Source organism: Pseudopodoces humilis, chromosome 2 (assembly GCF_049639895.1).
Source record: "Pseudopodoces humilis isolate 2021_Gansu_Grassland_sample_001 chromosome 2, ASM4963989v1, whole genome shotgun sequence".
NCBI classification, from domain to species: domain Eukaryota; kingdom Metazoa; phylum Chordata; class Aves; order Passeriformes; family Paridae; genus Pseudopodoces; species Pseudopodoces humilis.
This window is the reverse complement of record NC_142201.1, coordinates 55,617,094-55,637,656: the sequence shown is the minus strand read 5'-3', so window position 1 is coordinate 55,637,656 and position 20,563 is coordinate 55,617,094. Positions and strand designations below refer to the sequence as shown.

Here is a 20,563-nt window from a genome sequence, read left to right as displayed (position 1 = left end):
GCAATGATGAAATAAGAATGACCTCTACGTGGTCACACTGTTTCAAGAACTAAGATGAGCTTGAGCTCACTGTCAGCTTTGCTTGTCAAAAATAAGGTAGCAGAGACATTAATATGAATATCAGATGACAGTTCTATTATAAATATGAGATGAACACAACAAACATGAAAAAAGGGTTTCCTTATGCTAAATTTGGACAAAATGACATTACTACATAAGGCTTTATTTAACAGAAGTCTTTAAAATGCTTCAGATTACATATGACATGAAAATAATTCTATTGTGTGTAAATTTACTGAACAAACAGCTATAACAATTACAACCATCTCTTACCATGGAAGTTTGATCTCAGTATAGAAAACAAGACCTTTTTGTCAGCTTTAGAAATGTAGTCCACAATGCAGCTACTGATTGTGACAGAAAGATCTCTTTCAACTTCTGCAGTCTCAAAAAACAACCTGTATTTTTTGCTTGCATTTTATTATAGCTTTTCTTTACTCGCAGCATTTTTAATATGGCCTGCTTGTAAAGATAAACTCTTTCTGCTGCATTTGAGGTATGTGTTTATATACAATGAAAGCTGCATCTCAAATTTGTATTCATGCAATTCAGGTAGCATTAGCTTGGCTAATGCTACTGCAAATAAATGCGTAGCCATAGCAGCAGAGAACTTGATGCAGGCTGCAAAACCTGACCAAAAACTTAGTGAATAATGCAGCTTTCTGTGCTGCAGTTGGCTGTGCCCTGCCTTGGATATGCTGCTCCATGTATCCAGACATCAGTAGCTTCATATAAACATAAAAGCTGCAAATATGCCTTGACTCTTGTAAATAATTGATAAACTCAGATCAGCCATAGCTATTAGCTGCTTGAAATGATCTTCTAATGTACAAAATCCTGATCACTGAAAATGAAGTGCTTTCTTCTGCTTCCTAAATAAAATAAAAAAGCTCCTCTGTTAGATGCTACTGAATCCTAAGCACACCACTAAAACTATACCAATACTTTGCTTGTGTCAAAGAGTGCTCTGAGTTGGAATTGCAGCAAAAGCATATACCACAATATTTACTGCAGTCCATGGTCCTTTGCAGCTAAAGCAAACTGTAACATTAACAGAGAGTTTTGCACATAGATGTAATTCAGGAGGTAATTTAGAAATAAAAAACACAATGAATGGGAACAAAAATAAACCAATCACATCTATATCCACTAAAATTTAGTGTATATTACTTGCATTCTTAAGGCTTTAAAACACTTCCATGATTTAGCAATTCTAAATGTACATCATTTCTGTTAGTTATGCAGCAGGAATTTTTCTCCACGAGAAATATTGTGACTTGAGAGGCCTTGTCACAAACATTAAAAATGTTAAAAAAATTAAAAAAACAATGTAATTCTGATCATAAAAATAGAGCAGATTTAAATTTGACAAATCTACATATCACAGAATCACTAGGTTGGAAGAGACCTTCAAAGATTATAGAGTCCAACCCATGCCCTAACACCTCAACTAATCCATGGCACCAAGTGCCACATCCGATCTTTTTTTAAACATTTTTTTTTTTTAAGCATATGTAATGTTAGAAAGAGGCAATCTGTTCAACAACAGAAGAATGTAGTAGGACTGAAAATAAAACAACACATGTTTGGCTACCGTGGAATGTGGCATGAGAATGGGTACTCCTTTTTAATTAGAAGTACCAGCCAAACACTAAAACACTACCAGAGCTTTCAGGGGAGCTCAACAGAACATGAAGAGAAAAATGGCCCACACAATAGCTAGTATTTCCCTAAATTTATTATTGTTCTTTTTTTTTTCCTTAAGCAGTCTATTTATTTAAAGGAATTAACTTCTAGCCCTGAGCAGCATTGGCTTGCTCCTCTGTATTACTTTGTTTTACAGGGTTTGGCTAAGCCTGTGTAGTGGTTCAGGTAGTGTTGTAGGGTTTGGCACAGCCTGAAAAGCTCATGGTAGTTTGATACCTTGTGTAGCATTGTACTTAGGGTGACATTGGCAATGGTTAGAGAAATTTCTTTCCTGCTTCCATTTATATGACAGCTATGGAAAAAAGTGTGCATTCAGACTGTACTTCTCTCTCCCTTGTCATGCCCTGTGAGACATGGAACCTCTGTTTGTGTGGGATAGAGTTAACTTCCTTCCTAGTAACTGGTACAGTGCTCTCTTTTGAATTGAGTCTACAAAGGGTGTTGATAACACACTGATGTTTAAGTTGTGGCACAGCAGTGCTTACCCAAAGTCAAGGAACTTTCAGGTTCCATGATCTGTGATGCTCATGTGCTCTCCATGTGCCCTGCTCAGTGGGCAGAAGCACAATAAACCTGTGAGGAGCATAGCTGAGACAGCTGACCCGAAGTGGCCAAAGGGATACTCCATACCATATGGCATCAGGCTCAGCATGCAAACTGTGGAAGATGGTCACAAGATGTTGACTGGGAGGAAGAGACTGGCTCAGTGTTGGTCCACAGTGGTGAGCAATTGTGTTGTGTATCTTGTTTCTCTTGTGTTTCACTCTTCTCCCTGCACTCTTTAGTCCTCTCCTCCTTCTACTCCTCCCTATCACTATTAGTAGTAGTAGTAGTAGTAGTATTAGTATTATTAACCTACTTCAATTATTACACTGTTCTTTTCTCAACCCATTTTTTACTTTTTTCTTTATCTTTTTCCATCCCAGCAAGGAAGAAAGAGCATGTGGCTGCAAGGTACTTAATTGCCAGGTTAGGGTTATAACACTATTTATGCTTGGATCTGATTTGATTTCCACTTTTTGAAGAGAAATATCTTTAATCATAAAGACCAAACTAGATTTTATTAATTTGGTTCGTTGTGTTTTGAAACAGAAGAGATTAGTTAGAACTTGATGGCACCTGCCCAACAGAGATTACTACACTCAAAAGGATTCAGGACAGACATTTCAAGTCATGGCTTGCAATTCTTTTTGACTGTAAAATGAATCCTAGGTATGAATCTGCTGTGTGCATTAATAGAATATATCTACTGTAAGTGAATCTGTCAATGTCAGCAGAATAAACAGTAACCAAACCAGTTACCAGTTAACCCAAACAGCCAAAACCAGTACAGAATTGAACATGTAGAGTACTTGAATTGCTATTTAAGGACTTTCAGTAATCTCCACATATTTTAGCCTTACAGTAAGACAGTGATTTGGTTTTTTCCCATGATATAAAATTTGGCATCCATTTGAAATTTTAGGTTGGGAAAAAAAATAGCAAATTAGGAATGACCAAGCCAATACTTCTGTTTAATAACATATTCCACTTTTTCTGAAGTGGGCTGAAGTCACAGACTTCTTGCTTGTATGGTGTATATGTAATAGACCATTCATCACTTATTATACACATATAGATAGAAAGAACAGGCGATTAAGCATGTATCTATACATCAGATATAAAGTGCAAGAAAAAATTATACAGAGAACAATACTGACATCATCCATTGCTGAACTCAGAAACAGAAAATTAAAGAAACTTTATCATTATAATTCCAATCTTGACTGACCACATTAATTTCATTAAAGTTATTATTACCCAAAATTGACTTTGACACTCGGCGTCTAGCATTCATTCCAGACAGTATGTAACCTAAATGACCATATATTTCTACTAAACAAGAAAAAAAGGCTTTGAACTCACCATAATCTAAACCAGGTTTGGTGATCTATTTGGCTCAAGGTAGGAAGATGTAACACATAGACATTGTGACAAGTGTCAACAAATCAAAAACATGCTAATGAATTCCTTAAAAGTAAGCTCATATCTGTACTAGCCTGTTTCTGAGTTAACAAAACAAGTGAAAGAAACATTGAATTAATTTTAAAATGTCTTAGAATTAGACTGTCTTAAAATGCTCTATGGAAAAACTGACTTCGGTAAAAACAAAAAAAAATCCTAGAGTTTACTTTTCTCTCCAAAGCAGGTATCTGAACTTCAAACTTTAGCACCAAATTCTATCCATCTGATGTACAAATCTGTCCATGGTTTAGATTAACACTTTCTGGCATTAAAATTTTGGTGAGTGTGTTTTTGTTGCTTTGTTTTTTAATCTGAAATATGGCCGTAATGTTTGACCAAAGGCAGTTAAGTTTGAAAATTTTAAGCTACAGTCTGGCACAGACAGCTACCTAGATGGAATGTGCTGATAAGAAGCAATATTCAATATCAGTGCACTTACAAGCAGAAACGCTTACAGGATAAATTCAGATGTGCTCTATAGTCATTACACAAATATCAATATGTTATGTGCTAGACAAGTACTTGTCAAATATACTTGATTTCTCTTTGATCCAATTTCTGTAATTATGTACAAACTGTCCTTTCAGCTCTATTTTCTTCAATTTTTGTTTATATGCCAAATTCAACAGGTTTGGGGGTTTTTTGCTACACTCACTTAGAGAAATAAACATGACGTATAATTAATACAATCGCTTTTATGACATCTACTTTATAAAACCCGCAGTCCATTTAAACATCAAGAAATAGTGCAATCTGCTTTAAAAATTAAGAAAAATATTTTTTTTTGCCATTATTAAAATTTCTCTTTAACAGAAAGACTACAGATATAAACTTCTTCCTGAGACCACCAGTCATGAGCAACTCTTGACTCAAGCTTCATTAAAACTCAGCCAATATAGTAATAGTCTGTAGACTGACTATCTAATAAATCTAGCAGGCACCCACACCTACATTGTAACTTTTTTTGTAAGAGAAACACTTGTCCTACCAATTACAGTGAGACAGTTCAGCAGTTTGCAAATAAACATCTACTATAACTTTGTTGAGACAACACTTCTTTTGAATTATTCTGATAAACAATAGCTTAAACCATTCCAGCTATAGCACCAAGAAAACCAAGACAAAGAAACACAGAATGAATACCAAAAGTTCTCAGATTTGATATAATGGCACTTAGTTAACACTTAAAATATTACACAATCCTTTCTGTTACAGTTCCATAGACCCTAAACAACTTGCATAATAATTCTTAAGGATTATGAAAGTACTACATTTAAAAACATAATCAAAAGTTAAATAAATAAAATCCCATAAAATATAAAAGAGCTATGCAGAGTAATCAGTAAGAATAGTTTCAGGATGTAATATTCATACGATTCTTAAAAAGCAAATTCTAATATGGTTTAGTACTCCACTAATGTACAAAACTGAAAAAATAATCAGCAGTCTTGAAAGCACAGATCAACTACATAAGCTAAGCTAAGAAGTGCATGCAATTCATGAATATAGTTCATTACCATGGTTACAAGCTTTCAGCACAGGCCGCTGTGTGGCTGGACTGACATTTTGCGGTATGTCTGCAAAAGCAAAGAAACAACGGAAATAAAACACCTCTTGGAAAGCTACTAGAGTACATTACAACAACATTACAAAGCAGAAGTTTAGGAATTTAGGAAAAAAAGTTAGGTTTTTCTTGGAATAAATGACAGTTATATACCAGAGAAATAATTTGGCTCAGACTAGTTTATGCAGCACAGTAACTTTCACTTCCCCCATTCAACTACAAGCCCTAAAAAGTTAAAATACATTTGACTGTGTTGAAAAGTCTTGTCATAATTATCTGGCTATAATAAGTTTAGTACATTAATTTCCAGTCCTACTGGTATAAGCAACAGTCTGAACATCCCTGAAAACTGTCCTTGCACAAACGAATTAAATCTGACAGTATCTACATTCTAGAGCACTGGACTCGTAATACTTTTAACTTTCTCTGGGAAATAAAATCTAAAATAGAATATTCACCTTTGGACCTTGGTGTCTTTCTCCTTCGGTCTCGAAAAGCTGCACCTGACTGCAAGGCCTCCAACAGGCTATCCATCACTCCAGTCTCCTCACCTTCTGTAAAGGAAAAAGAAGGAACCCTCTTGGTTACCATAGCAATATCAAAGCACAAAGAATAATACCAACAGAAACCAATAATAATGGATACCAACAGTATTATTAAAACCATCAATTTCAAACTTTGACCCAGTGCTTTAATATTTACAAATTGTTCTCTTGCAATTAACCACAGCAGATTTGGTCTTCTAGAGATTGAACTAGACCAAATTCTATTCCACTTATTTCACATTCCTCTTTCACTATACAGAGAGTCGAGCATAGTTTTAAGCGAAATGTCATTTCACTCATATTTTCATTTCAGTACCCTTCTACAACTGCAAATAATCAGTCTCATGTCAGCTTTCAAGAGCTGTCCCTTATATGATTTGTTACATTTGACAAAAGATCATTCAGTTATTGTGATAAAAAGTTGAAATTGTTTCTCAGTAGGGAGCAGAGTGAACAGAATTGGACTGGATAGGATACAGTGATATCCACAGGTAGCTTTAATAACCTCTGGCCAATACTAAATAATTGATGTAGTTCAGGAAAATTCTCCTTGTCGAATTACATGCTTATAATGCCTAATAATATACACAGGTATATAATAACCTCCAAAAGAATTATGAATGTTACTCTGACACAGTAACCAAATGCAAATATTAAACACTTTCCTTTTACTTCCTTAAATAAACACATCAGAAAGTATCGTATTTTTGAACCTTGTTACCCCACTGTTTATGTATGCATAGGAGGACAAAAAACAGAACTCCAGGGATTAACCACACAACAAAATATCTCCACAGAGAAATAAAGAATTCCATGATAGAAATCTCATTATACCCCACTGGGCAAAACTCCCTAGGTCAACACACATCTTGGATAGAGCCATCAGTTACTGCTAACAGTGAACATGCAAATCAGGATCTAAACAACCTAGTGCATATAACAAGACGCTGAGTACAGGGGGCAATCATTGCCCTGGTCCTGCTGGCCACAGGATTGCTGACACAAACCAGGATGCCAGTGGCCTTCTTGGCCACCTGAGCACACATGCTGGCTCACTTTCAGCTGCTGTCAATCAGCACCCCCAGGTCCCTTTCCACTGGGCAGCTTTCAGCCACACGCAGCCTGTAGCACTGACCCATATCCAGGACTCACCAGTTGGCCTTGTTGAACCTCATACAACTGGCCTCAACCCACTGATCTAGCTTATTCAGACACCTCTACAGAGCCTTTCTGTCCTCCAGCAATTCAACACTTGTCACCCAGCTTGGTGTCATCTGCAAACTGACTGAGGGGACACTCAATTCCCTCATCTAGAATATTGACAAAGATACTAATCAGGACAGGGCCCAACACTGAGCCCTGTGGAGGGCTACTCATGGCCAGCCATCAGCATGATATAACTCACCACCACTCTTTGGGCTCAGCCATCCAGCCAGCTTTGTATCCAGGAAACAGTACCCCTTAGTTCTTCTCTTTTCTCTATACTCTGTACTACCAGACTAGTTTCAACCTTAGACAAAAGTGCTATACACAAAACCAAATAAGTAAAAATTAGCAAATAAATCATAATTTTGCCTAGCATTTATATTTATGGCAGGTATAGAATAAACATGAAGACTGAAATACAGAATGTTTTTTCATTTTGTTTTGTGTTTGCTTTATTACACTGAAGTTTGCTCTCTTATGACTAATGGGCAACCACACCTATTAGTATGGCTTGGAATATACCTTCTTTAAAAAAAATCAGTCAGACTATGTCTTCAGCTTCCTATTGTTCAGGTTTGCTTTTTGGTTTGCTTTTTTTATTTTGATTTTGGGGTTTTTTTGTAGTGTTTTCTTTGTTGTTGGTTTGGTAGGGTTTTTTTGTTATTTGTTTAACTTTCTCCATCTGATGTCATGCACTTCTCTAAGATACTAATGTCTGGAATGAATATAGTCAGTGAATATTTCAAACCAACATGATGCCTGAAGAAATTTTACCAAGCCATTAGTTACATTAATGAACATGAATGCTGGAGGAAAGCTTATAAGCATTTTGGGCAATAGCTATTCAGAAAACACTGAATAGTATTACAGTCACCAAAATTATACCATTAGCATCTACAGAAAAGAGTTCTTAAGTTTTGTTTTAGGAAGTAGGAATAACAGAAGAAAAATTTCAATGCTATTTCAGCATGTCATCTGTTTCCTCTTAAGCCTGTCGAAGACTACTACAGATTTCATAGTGACTTTAAAAACTGAACAATTTGCAGTATAAAAAAAAATCTGGTTACTATAAAAAGGCTCATCAAATAAATTTTAAAAAACCAAAACAAACAAACAAACAAACAAACAAAAACCAACCTAAACCAAAACCCCTAAACAAACCAGCTTTAAAATAATGAAACAGAAATATTGCAAACCCACAACTTCTTGTAGTAAAGCTGCAGCATTTACATCCCACTACCTGTTTTTCACATTTATCTGAAATATTCTGGTAGTCACAAAGTGGATTATAGATTACTGCTTCCACTGTCATGCAAAACAGTACTAGAAGAATAAATTGTAGTAGATTGAAAATTGAATTGAAAAACTCCTCTAATAGTTGTCCTGCATACATGGATGTATTGAAACAAGCTAACCGCTGCAAATAAAAGCATTCATACTTAACAGTCTTTGTAGCCAAAACATGTAGAAAGCCTGGTTTTCAAACTCATACAGTTTCAGTAGGTTCCAAATTCTGGTTTCTGATACTTACATCAGCAGCTGACTGTGACAACTTCTGTCAAGTTACGCAGGTAACTGTCAGTACCCACACTATTAATAATGTTGTTGAATTATTAATAATGTTGTCCAATAATGATGGAAAGATTAAGAAATGAGAGTCTACCATGCAGTATTTGAGAAATCTTTTAAATTACCTTGGGAGAGCTGTATACAAAATTGCTACCATGACAGTACAAGAGTCACAAATACTGTTTGATATTAACACTTCCTAAGGGACCTTTAAATCGGCTTTCACAAGCTGCTGCAGACGAATGGCACCAGTCCCAACTGGCTGCCTAATTAGTCAAATGTATCAATCTTTTGACATCATAGAACTAGGAATTCTAGTTGGCTTGCAGATAGCTACATAGCCCACATTAATTCCTTTGAGAAAGATACCCTTTTATGATTTAAATGATCTCTTTTCCCTCAACTGCAGAATAGAAGATTTAAATTCTTTTTTAATATCATACCTAATTAAAACTCATACAACTGTCTTTTAAATACCATCTAAAGGAGAAGTAAACTTCCCAAAGTAGCCAGTGAGTCTTGCCCTTGACATTTCAGTGCCAAGTCAGATATAAACTATCTAATTTCATAATTACATCTTTAAAAATGTTAAGAATATTAAAGACCCTTCTCTTCCAGTGCACTGAGTATCATTAGCTTTACATGTGCACTGATAATGTCTTACAACGATAGCAACAGATACTGCAGTTAGTAGTGACATCTGCATTTCGTGTACTAAGAACAAATTATAAATACCGTAATTCCAGGAACAGTAGTCCACTGACATGATAGAATCACAAATATCATTAGCAATATGGTTTTATAAAGAGTGTTGTAACAAGATTATTTTGGATGAAAAATTTTTTCTTTTTACAGTTCCCTTGAACCTGTGTAATATAAAATAAACCACAGAACACCAGGACACCAAAAGTTCACTTTATCAGGAGAAAACAATAATATGCCTGTTTCCTTGTCACAGAAACAAAGCTTTGTTCAGCTACTCTTCTCACAAAAGAAAAAACTAAGAAATTTCAAAAAAGCAAATCAGGGATTCTTTAGCATAGTGTCTATTGATGTTGCTTACTCAATCTGTACACTTAAGAGATTAAGCTACAGGAATTTTGACTACCATCTTCCACCTGCCTTTATTTATGGCATTGCAAGTACAAGCAGCTTTCTGCTATACTGTAGGTAATGAAAAGGACCAGCTCCTAAAACCAAACACTAAGTTTCACGTGAAACTCAAACCACACAACTTGGACAAATACATACATTAAAAAGAGACATTACAAATTCCATAGCTGTTACATAAGGAAAAGGGTGTAAAACCTCAAGGGCTACTCCTGGAGTTATGTGGATAGCCAAGTTTAATTATCTTTGCTTCATCTTTGACTTAACTCCATGGGAGCACTCAAGCCTTTATATAATTTATCAACAAACTTGGAGTTTGTTAAATTATATTATTAATTATATTATTAATTATACTTAATTATTTAATTAAATGTAATTAAGCTGTTTGATTTGTTTTCCTCATCTTAAGAATTAAATCCTCTCAATTCAGCACATAGCAGAATTGATAATTTTTTACTCTCGTTTGCTAAAATACAGACTGCTTTTTTTCCTTTCTCCTTCACTCGGGACATAATTCAAGTTAGATATACTGCACCCAGTTTTGACTGACTAAAATCTAAGCCCTTCACAGCCTTCTTCCAGGTTTACCTCCATCATGTCTTGTGCATTTATGTACAAAAATTTCAGTGGCAAATGATTACCAGGCTTGGGACAGGGAAAGTTGAGACGTTTCTATACTATTTGAACAAGGAAGGAAAAAATAAAGTTACATCTTTTAACTTATGTACCTTTACTTTAAAAACATCATGAGAAGTCCTTTATTTGTTTGTATAAGGACTAACTTTGATTAGTGCAGGCTACAAAGCACTACTCAACTGATAAAAGGCCTACACCTGAGTAAAACTTGAAGTATCATTGTCAGAACAAAATCACAAGAGGAAAGCTTAAGCTATGAGCAGTTTTGAATGACTTAGGCTCCAGGAAGCTGAACAGCAGATTACAGAGAGGAAGATAATTTAAGCCATCAGTGCAGCACTGAGCTCCAATCTTTTGGATGTGGATTCCATCTTTTCAGTCTCAGAGTGTAAGGCAGACAGATTCTGTGCAGTATTCATAGTGCTGATGTGAACAATTTCTAGATCTTTCAGCCATACATACTATCAGGGCAGAAGACTTTTTGAAGACTTTTGCATTGTAAACATAAAACTATAAAGCAAGCTTAATGTTTCAACTGTAACATGCTTAGCCATGACTACCTAAACTCTTCATACCAGTGAAATTCAGATACAATTTTACAAAGAAATTGTGGGTGGATGATAAGCGTAAACTTGTCCAGAAAATGCACAGGATATATAGACTACAACTTGAACCTATTCTAAGGCTTTGAATATTTTCTGGTAAAAGCCTTAGCAGCAACCAGATAATCTTCACTGACAGGTGTGTTAAGGCTATCAGTCTGATAGTCAGTAACAGCGCACAAACTAGAGGCATGACCCAGAACACAGGGATTCCTTTGACACTGATAAAATTTTGGAAGACCTTGTTACAATACAGTTAGAGAATTAAACTTTCCAGTGTACAGTTACAAGAAGAAATAGCTGCCAAATGTGCCTTGGATGGACTGGCTGAAAGGACAGCTCATTTTAGATTTAGAAACACTAAATCCAACTTCAGAAAAATACCACTATTTGCAGTGACTTCAAAAAACATATAACAGCCCTTCCAAAAACAAAACACATGCACGTATCTCACATTTCAAATCAACACTCTAGTCCAGTACCAGAAGAGTTACACTTCTTACTTATGCCCAACACAAAGTAGAAAGTGTTTGATAGTGGTTCAGAGCCCTTGGTAAGGCTTTACTCTAAAAAGGTATGATTTCTCCTAATGAATGATGCACCCATTCCATAAATCTAGCTGAGAAAAGTAGGTTTCATGCCATCTTGTTTGCTTTTGATAAAGTGGTCCATTGTTGAGCTGTCCTAGAGTACTTTTATGGTTAAGAAATAGATACATTTTGACTCTAAGCATATGAACAAAGAGGGTCCCAAGCTCCAGAGAGTTTAAGACAAGTTAAATTCAAAATAAATTCCACCCTTTATGAAGTCTGAAAGACAGCTGTCGCTTTCAAGGCAGCTGTTGAAATTAAGGTCGGTACCTACACAAATTTAATTTAAGATAGTTCATATGACAAAACCAAAAGGTAAACTGTAGTAAGAGGTGGTTCTTTACCACAGAGATACAAAAATCCATGTAAGGTACCAAATCCTGCATCTCAGCTGGATCACAATTTCCTATTTAAGTAACGGGACTAAGAGCCAAGATGTCTTAATATTGAGCTTTTTAATAAAAATGTTAATAAAACATTTCTGATGTTCATTGTGAGTCTATAAGTCTCTTCTTTCTAAGACAACAGAAAAAAGCCACTCTAAACTCACACAGAGTTTTCCACAGAGATTATCCAGTTTTATTGACATTGGTGCTAGATCCAGTAGAATGACTGTCAGAGCAAATGTTTCTGAGAGACATCCAGGTAAACTGGACTTATAAAAGAATGAACAGAACACCAAGCCTTTGAAGTTGTGTACCCCAGGCCTTGATACTGGGGATAATACTTTTTACATCTTCCTTCATGACCTGAATGATGGAATAGAGTGCACTTTGATCAAGTCTGCACATGGTGCAAAATTCAAAGTAATGGCTGACCCATTCAGAAAAACCTTGAAGTCAGGGAAATTGGCACATAAGCATGTTAATGAAATCCAACAAAAGACTTGTATGTGACGAGGTGACACCTCATGCAGGAGCACAGGTTGGGCTAACTGGCTGGAAAACATATTTTAAAAAAATAATTGGGGATTCTGGTGGACAACATATTGATCATGAGTGAGTATTGTGGCTCTGTGGAAATGATGACCAAAGAAAAGCATTGCCAGCATGTCACAAGAGGGCATCCTTCCCCTCTGCGCAGCAGTGGTGAGACACATTTGCAGTGCTGAGTCCAGCTCTGGCTGTACAAGGGAGACACAAACATATCCAAGCAAAGTTAACGGCCATGAAGATGCTAAAGGGATTAGAGCACCTCTCATATGAGAACATACTGAGAGAGCTAGGACTGTTCAGCCTGAAAGGAGAAGGCTCAATATATACAAGCACCTGCAGGGAACTGTGTGGGGTGTAAAGGTGACTGCACCACCAAAGGTGACTCATCTTAGAGATGCCCAGAGAGGACACTAGGCAATGAGCATAAACTGATTACAAAGAGGTTACTTTTTTACTAAGCCCACTGAATTTCGTATACACACCTATACTCTCTCACCAGCTTAACAAAACAGAATATTCTAGTAATACATTTTATATTGCATTACCTGATAATATTTTTTAAAGCCAGTTAAAAGACTCAACCTTTTTATAGCCTTTTTCCTATTCACTTGGGATGCTGTGCCTTTTTAGTGGGAAAAAAAAGCCTGCTAAAGCCTTCATTGAGAACAATGCTGTTTCTTTTTGTTTTACTTAATCACTTATAAATAAAATAGATCAGCCTTATGCACTCAGATTATCTAAGGCTATGATTTGAAAAGACAGCTAGCAGCAAGAACTATTATGATCTACAAATGAAGAAGTCAGTCAACATACTTTACTATTAAAACTAATTTTACTATTTAGTTTTACTATTAAAACTAATTAAAACTATTTTTTACTAATTTACTGCTACTATTATTTACTATTTACTATTTTCCCATTTTCTTTACACATCATAACTCCAATGACACTAACAAGAATACAACCAATCTGTTTTCCAGACTAGCCAAAAACTGGTATTATCATTAGTTTTGTTTCACAGAGGGAAAAAAATACAAACACCTATTATTGAGTTGAATCAATTACAATTTCATTTAGAAAGCAGGAAGACCAACTATAGGAGCATTATTAATTGAACATAACTTCTTAAAAGAATATATGGAGCTGAACATAATATACCTGTGTGGATGTGTGTGAACATTTTATCTCTTGGTTACTGTGTGCCTCTGAAGGAGCTCATTGAGCACAGTATGGTTTCCATTTAAATTTATAAACAGCTAGTAAATTATAAAATATACATAATGATTACTCATACTGAAAGCTGTGCTACAGAGATGAGGGGCTCAAGAAAATTTTCAAGTTAAATAATTTTTCACCAGTGGAGTGCTAAAAGTCTCAGTGGATTACATGACTGAACTTACTCTGAGGAAAACTTCTGGACAGTTTTGGGTGGGAAAGACCCTTTGGTCTTGGGGTGGGTAGGTATAAGTGCCTAAGAATACCCAGGAAAATCAGACCACCAGCCCACCTACCCCTGCATCCTTTGTGCACTAGTAGCTGACAGCAAACATCTATACAAAGGACAGGATAAATATATAATAACATTTCTAGAATGGTCTCTTGGTCTCCAGCTGTTCATGATTCAAAGACTTTGTATTTGAATTTAGTAGGCTTCAGTAGAGAGAAACTGCCAGAGAAATCAAGTAACTTTTGTCAGCAAGCTTCAGAGTGAGAATATTTTGGTATGCAGTAACAAGACTGTACTTCTGTACAACCACTGAGGTATTGCTGAGTGAAGATAAGCGTCCTAGCCAACAGCATAGTAATAGAAGCAGCAGCAGACCCAGTTTGAAGGAAGAGTCAGAGACATGACCTTCCCATCAGCTAGCTTTCCAACAATTACAGAGGAGGTTCTTGGCTCTTTTACAACCTTGGACTGAGGAAAGTAAAAACAAAGCATATCCTCCAATGCTTTGGTAAGGATATTTATTCCTCTCTTCTGCTGCAACTTGAGAGAAGAAACTTCTGATGATACAGAAGAAAACCTGAGAGAATAAAAGCATCACATAGCAGGAGTGAGAGTTTAGAGGACTCTGATGTCTACCTCCTTTCAGAGGAGATGTGAGGTAGTATTTGGAGTAGGAAATGCCCACTCAAATCAAAACCTATTATCTGTACAAACATTAGAGCTCTTAATTCCACAGAATTCTCCAGAGACTGTAATTGTTTTTCATGGTAATGGCATTTTAAGTTTGCAGTACTGTTTTCATATTTGATGAGAAATTTTACCACTATAACATAAATGGCAAGCCTTATGAGAATATTCATCTACAGACATTACTTTATTGACCCTTAATTTTTTCAACAGTTCTGTTTGTTCTAATTATTTTTCTCTCTTCCAAACACAGCTGCTATTTATTTTTCCTTGGGCTTTGTGTAAACCTCAGTTTCATAAACACTTTTCAGCTGCTATCTCCAAAGATTCCACTTCTAAGTAAAATTTTCAGAAGGAAAATAATTGTTTCTTCTAAACAACTTGCTCTTTTGGAGCTACTACATAGTACAAACTAACAGCAGTTGCTGCATTCTGAGCCTCATGGGTTGCAAATAAGTGCATGAACCTCCATGTTCCAGAAGACTTAGCACCTTTGACATCTTGTTAGAGCATGACCTGTGACTACTAGCTGTTGATTAAATTAGTATACATTAAGATCAGTTCTACTTTTTTGCACTAAAAACATCAAATTCTGGGAAACAGATAAGGTTTTGCTGTATCTCATCTTTTGCTGTGGCTTCTGCAGATGTTTTACATCAGATGTACCACACTGAGTCTTTTAGATTTTTTTGATTAAACATACCTGTATTTTATCATTCTCTGGGATCTTTTTCAAGCATGAATGTGCCAATTACTCTTGAGGGAACATCTGGATGTTCTTGGTAATTTACCCAGATTTATACTTTACCGTCAAAACAATACAATTTTAGCTGAAAAATGACCTCCATACTTAGTAAAGTATCAAGTGATATCTCTTTTCTGCTGGATTTGTGGCCAATGTCTGTCACATCTCCTTCCTCATATGTATGACTCTTTTTTTTTTTTTTCAAACTGACATGCAAAAATTAGATCTACTCCCCAGAACCGTCATGGGCTTACTACCAACTGTACAGTAAATATTAACATGAGAAAATATTGAGTAAGAAACTCTAAATGGTGTCAGAGTTCTTACTACCATTGTAATTTAACAAAAGAGGAAGAAGTTACACTCCTCACAGTTATGGCAAAGACTTATTTCCCACTAGCCTCCTAATAAAAGTGATTCTTAAGAATGAATTCAAATAAGAGAAAGTGACCTCAGGAGTCCTCTTGGTGAAGAGGGTCCAATTTGAGGGTAAGTGGAGGCAATCAGGGAACAAGAGGAAAAAGTTATCAGCACCAGGGAGGAACCAACTTGAGTGGAGCACTTGAAATTCCAAAAGGGGAAGCTACCTGGAGAAAATAACTTCCACAAAATGCTTGTTGGATATTAATAATATATCCTTAGGACTGCCTCATATATAACGTTGTCAGATCTTTTGTCCTTGTTCAGTAAATTTAATTGAATGAAATATATTCCTGAGTTCCTGAAAGGTAGTCATATACGTACTATTGTCCAAAAATCTGTATTTCTTTCAGGATATTAAACAGCAGACATTTTAAAACAACAAATTACCAGCATAGGTTAGAAACTAATGATGTCATTTCAGTGACTTTTACAGTCCTTCACTTCCCTCAGAGGAAAGGAATACTCTTGAGAAGTACTGAATCTCTTACTCCAGTGAGAACAAATTAATGTAATGGAGGTCTTATGAACTTGAGCTAAGCAGGTAAAGTAGGGTCTTTGAGGGAACCTACTAATATAAATAACTTTGGGGATTTTTTATTCATTTCAAAGGCAAGCATTTTATCAGTTGGAACCTGAACTTTAATTACCTAATTACATTTACTACTTTCATTTTTTAAACTACCGGTACTGGGATCCATGGTGTCCTTTTGTTTTGCAGAATGCTACAGAACTAATGAAAATATTCATATTGCTCAACAATAGCAGACAATAATAAAGCAGTTAATATTTTAAGGACTAAAGCCTAAAATGCTCTTAGCAAGTTTGTGAGACAGGAATGTGGGGTTTTTTTTCCAAAACAAGATAAAATATATAAAACCTCTAAAAAGAAATGCTGCAAAATTGACTGCAAATAAGGTCATAACTGTTTCAATGAACTAAAACTTATTTAAAACCAGATCATTATGATAAAAATGAAACTGAATAACACAACTGAAAACAAACTAATATGCTGTATTGGAAATCAGATGCTCCATTTTGGCATTACTGCACTGCTTTTATGCAAGAAAAGGGCAATCTTTGTAAATAACCACTGATAAAAGTGGCTTGTTACTTAAACAGTATTCAAAGTAAGACACAATGAAAATGCCACAATGATGGAGTTCTCAATTATATTACAATAAATTTAGCTGCTATTATCTCAGCTATAGAATTATTTACATTCTGATAAGATCAAAATAATTGATTGGTGTGCTTCTACTAAGCATCTGAACAGCATGAGAAAGTATGTATCTGAATGTTAATAGTATGCAGAAAAGTGGCATTTACATAAAGATCCCCTTTCACTGGCTATTTACCTTTGCAAGGATAGTGTGTGATAGTTTGATCTGGCTTCACAAAAGCAAGTAAAGCATCTCACGATGAATATAATTTTGTAATCCAGAGAATATTTAGAGAACGGATTTTATTAACATAAATTTCAGAATACTAAGTATCACTCACTACTTAGTCAAAATGTTACTGAATTCCCCTCACTTCTCAAGTCAGGACGGAGCTGAAAGGAAAATGTGAAGCTGATACTTCTACTACATAAACTGAAGACTCACAGCCTTCTTTATCAGTGAACTATTTGAGCTGTGACCACTAGGACATGTAGGTGTTGCTGAGATATAAAGGAGAGATAGAAACCTTTAGCAAACCACAGTTTAGAGCTGTGTAAATCTGACACTGGTTTGCAGGTCCAAATCTCAAAAACAATTTGTAAGAGGGCAAATGAAACTATTCCATATAATAACAGAAATCTATGATCTTATCAGAGGAGGTTAAAATTTATATTGTAAAGCCTACCTAAAATATTCAGGTTTTTCTAAAATATGCCATACTGCATATACATAAAACACTACACACTTCACAAACTATGAAATACTGATATATTTATATCTGAGATACAAAAAAATTGAATTTAAAACTTTACGAAGACTTATCACAATGTACACATATATATCTAATTTTAGAAAATGACCATATCAACACTGAATTTGGTGCAACAGTATGGCAAAAGAAGCCTGATACAGAAGTATGGATGACAGAGCATACTTGTGATCTAGATGACTCAGCTATCACCTGTGTATCAAAGGCACAACATAGGCTAAGAAAGATTATTATAGTTTGAGAAGGCTGATATATTACAGGGCTACCTTGTAACTCATATTTGCCATAAATGTCAGTTACAACTAATGAAATTATTGTTTTCATCCTGAAGAAATTAGTTTAACTAAAACTCAGGAGTTACCTTCAATACAGATTGATTTTCTTTTGGGGTTAATATGACCTTTTTAGCCTTCACTTTTTTGTTGTTGTAGCTAATTCAAAACTGGTATGATTATAGTCCTAACATGCTACATGCAACTTACTGACTCAAGTCACATACTGGGTATATTTTAACACAATTTATATTTTGTTACATAGTATTTTATGATGTAAGTGTCCCTGCACATGGCGAGGGGGACTGGGGGTTTATCGTCCATTCTAACCCTTTAGCATTCTATTATTCTATAATTCTATATTAAGTTTTTGTCAATGCAAAAAAAGTCAGCAAATACCCCCCAAATAACTAAAAACTTCTGCAGTATTATGTAGGTTACTTTTATGCAAAAGTAGTTTCCTCCACCTCATGCAGCCAAAGGTAGCACGATAGGCAACAAAATCCTGCTTTTCAAATAGCTTCCAAAAGCAGATGAAAGATGAAAAAACCCAGAGAAAAGGACTTCAAGAACAAAGCAGAATCTGGGGCAGGTTAAATGTCTGCGCTGTAAATGAGACCAGTGGTTAATACAAGCTTAGGATGGCGATACAAATCCTGTTTAAGCACTGGATAGCACCTCACATCTTGAAAGATATGAAGCAGAGGCTGAAATCGAAGCTTCAGAATCATAAACTAGTCACTAATGGCTAATTAACGGTCACTGAAAAAAAAGCACAACCTCAAGCACCGTGAAAAGATTGCTTTTACCTTAAGAAAAGGAGCAGCAGCTAAGCAAGAGAAAAATCAAAGGCATTGCTGTGGTCTGAGGAATTAACACACTGAAGCATTTTACATCTGCTAACCTAGAGATAGACAAAAGGATTTGAACTATCTAGAAACCAAACCATTTTATAAAAGAATATGTTCCAAAACTGTGCATGGGGAAGGAAAGAGAGATGGTAGGGTAGAAAAAAAAAAATCTATTTCCATTCTAGCTTCCCTCGCAGAAAAACTCTCAAATTTCATCCTGTCAACTAGGAACATCACTGGTAGCCATGATCACCAACACTACATACTACAGTATGAGCTCCATGGGATTCTATACTGACATTTAATTTAGGACACAGATGTTAGACACGGACTATGCAGAGGTAGTGACTGATAGGTACTAAAAACTAATTATAGTGATAATGACAAAAAATGCACAAGGGTAAGATAATAGCACAACCAGTGCTGCTAATGACTGTCAGCCCAGTAAAGTGGGATTGGATTATTTTTTTTATTTTTTTTATTTGTTTGTTTTGATTTTTTATTGCTGTTGACGATTCTTAAGAGTTTTTAAAAGAAGTTTAAGAGAAAGAGTTAAGAAACCATGAAATAGCACATAGTACAGGGATACACAGACATTCCGAATCTTCAAATCATTTTCAGTTAAAAACCATGTTACTCAAAAAAAAAAAAAAAAAAAAAAAAAAAAAAAAGAGTTGAGATGTAGAGTACACTATGATCTATCCAGTGAGGAAAATAAATATTGAAGAACCATTATTTAGCATATACACTCTCATCTTTTCTCCCAGGTATGCATCTCTTTGAAACCCCAAAATTAACTTCTGGGTTGGTGACATCAATAAGTTTTATTCAAGTAATATGTGAAATAATGTTACTACAAATCTAACATCTGATCTACTCACTGTATAAAGAAATAATAGGCAGCAAAAAGCAGTTACTCTACAGTCACACTTCAGGTAAGAGTGTTTTGGTATTTTGACAGAGAGAGAACCTGGTTATGAATTTTTTAGCAGATCAGACATGACTGATTTACAGATTCTTAATGAGAAGACAGCCTTTCGATGAACAAGTTATAACTAGGTAAAAAATGGATAAAAGGGAAAAAAACCACTTTTTTTTTTTGGCTGTGTAACTCCAAAAAATCAGAGCTACATTATGCCTCCAATTAAATACTGTAAATACAATTTTGGTAAGGCTGTCAAAATAACAATACAATAACGATTATTAAAAAAATAAAACAACCTCATTTTTCATATATTTGTTGTTGTCCTCCCTGACAAACAAATCTACCACATGTGCTTTCCTTCCAACTCCCAAAATTCAGGTTTTTTAGACTTAAAGATATGTTGCAAACAGGCACAAGAAACCTTACAACTCACAGTGGCCAATTTAGTCAATATTGGGCTCAAGACATTTATACCTTGAGGTGATCCTAGCACCATCTTTTATTATCTGCTGTTTAGATCAGGCATTCCAAACTGAAGCTTAAGTAACTCACAGGACAATAAACATTTTTCTGTACACTTGCATGATATCAAAACCCCAGGCTACTTAAAGACAAGTAGAGGACAAGTACTTAGTTGCCTGCCACATCAGCTGAAGTGTAAGGGTTCACTATCAGAGGCCTACATACACATGTGTATATAACACATAAGTCTCCAACATTGGCACCTGCATTCTGGGAAGACCGAACATGACATTG

The 20,563-nt window shown here is 35.4% G+C and overlaps 1 protein-coding gene across 5 annotated transcripts in view; it reads right to left on the bottom strand.

The window, feature by feature from the left end:
- Positions 1-20,563, bottom strand: part of DIAPH3 (diaphanous related formin 3) — a 203,065-nt gene that overhangs the window by 51,112 nt on the left and 131,390 nt on the right. For all 5 annotated transcript variants that reach the window (XM_088051853.1, XM_014255268.2, XM_088051854.1 and 2 more), the window contains 2 exons: positions 5,794-5,889; positions 5,289-5,348 (listed from right to left, as the gene is read on the bottom strand). In XM_088051853.1, coding sequence (XP_087907979.1) covers positions 5,289-5,348; positions 5,794-5,889 — 156 coding nt within the window. The remainder of the gene's footprint in view (positions 1-5,288; positions 5,349-5,793; positions 5,890-20,563) is intronic.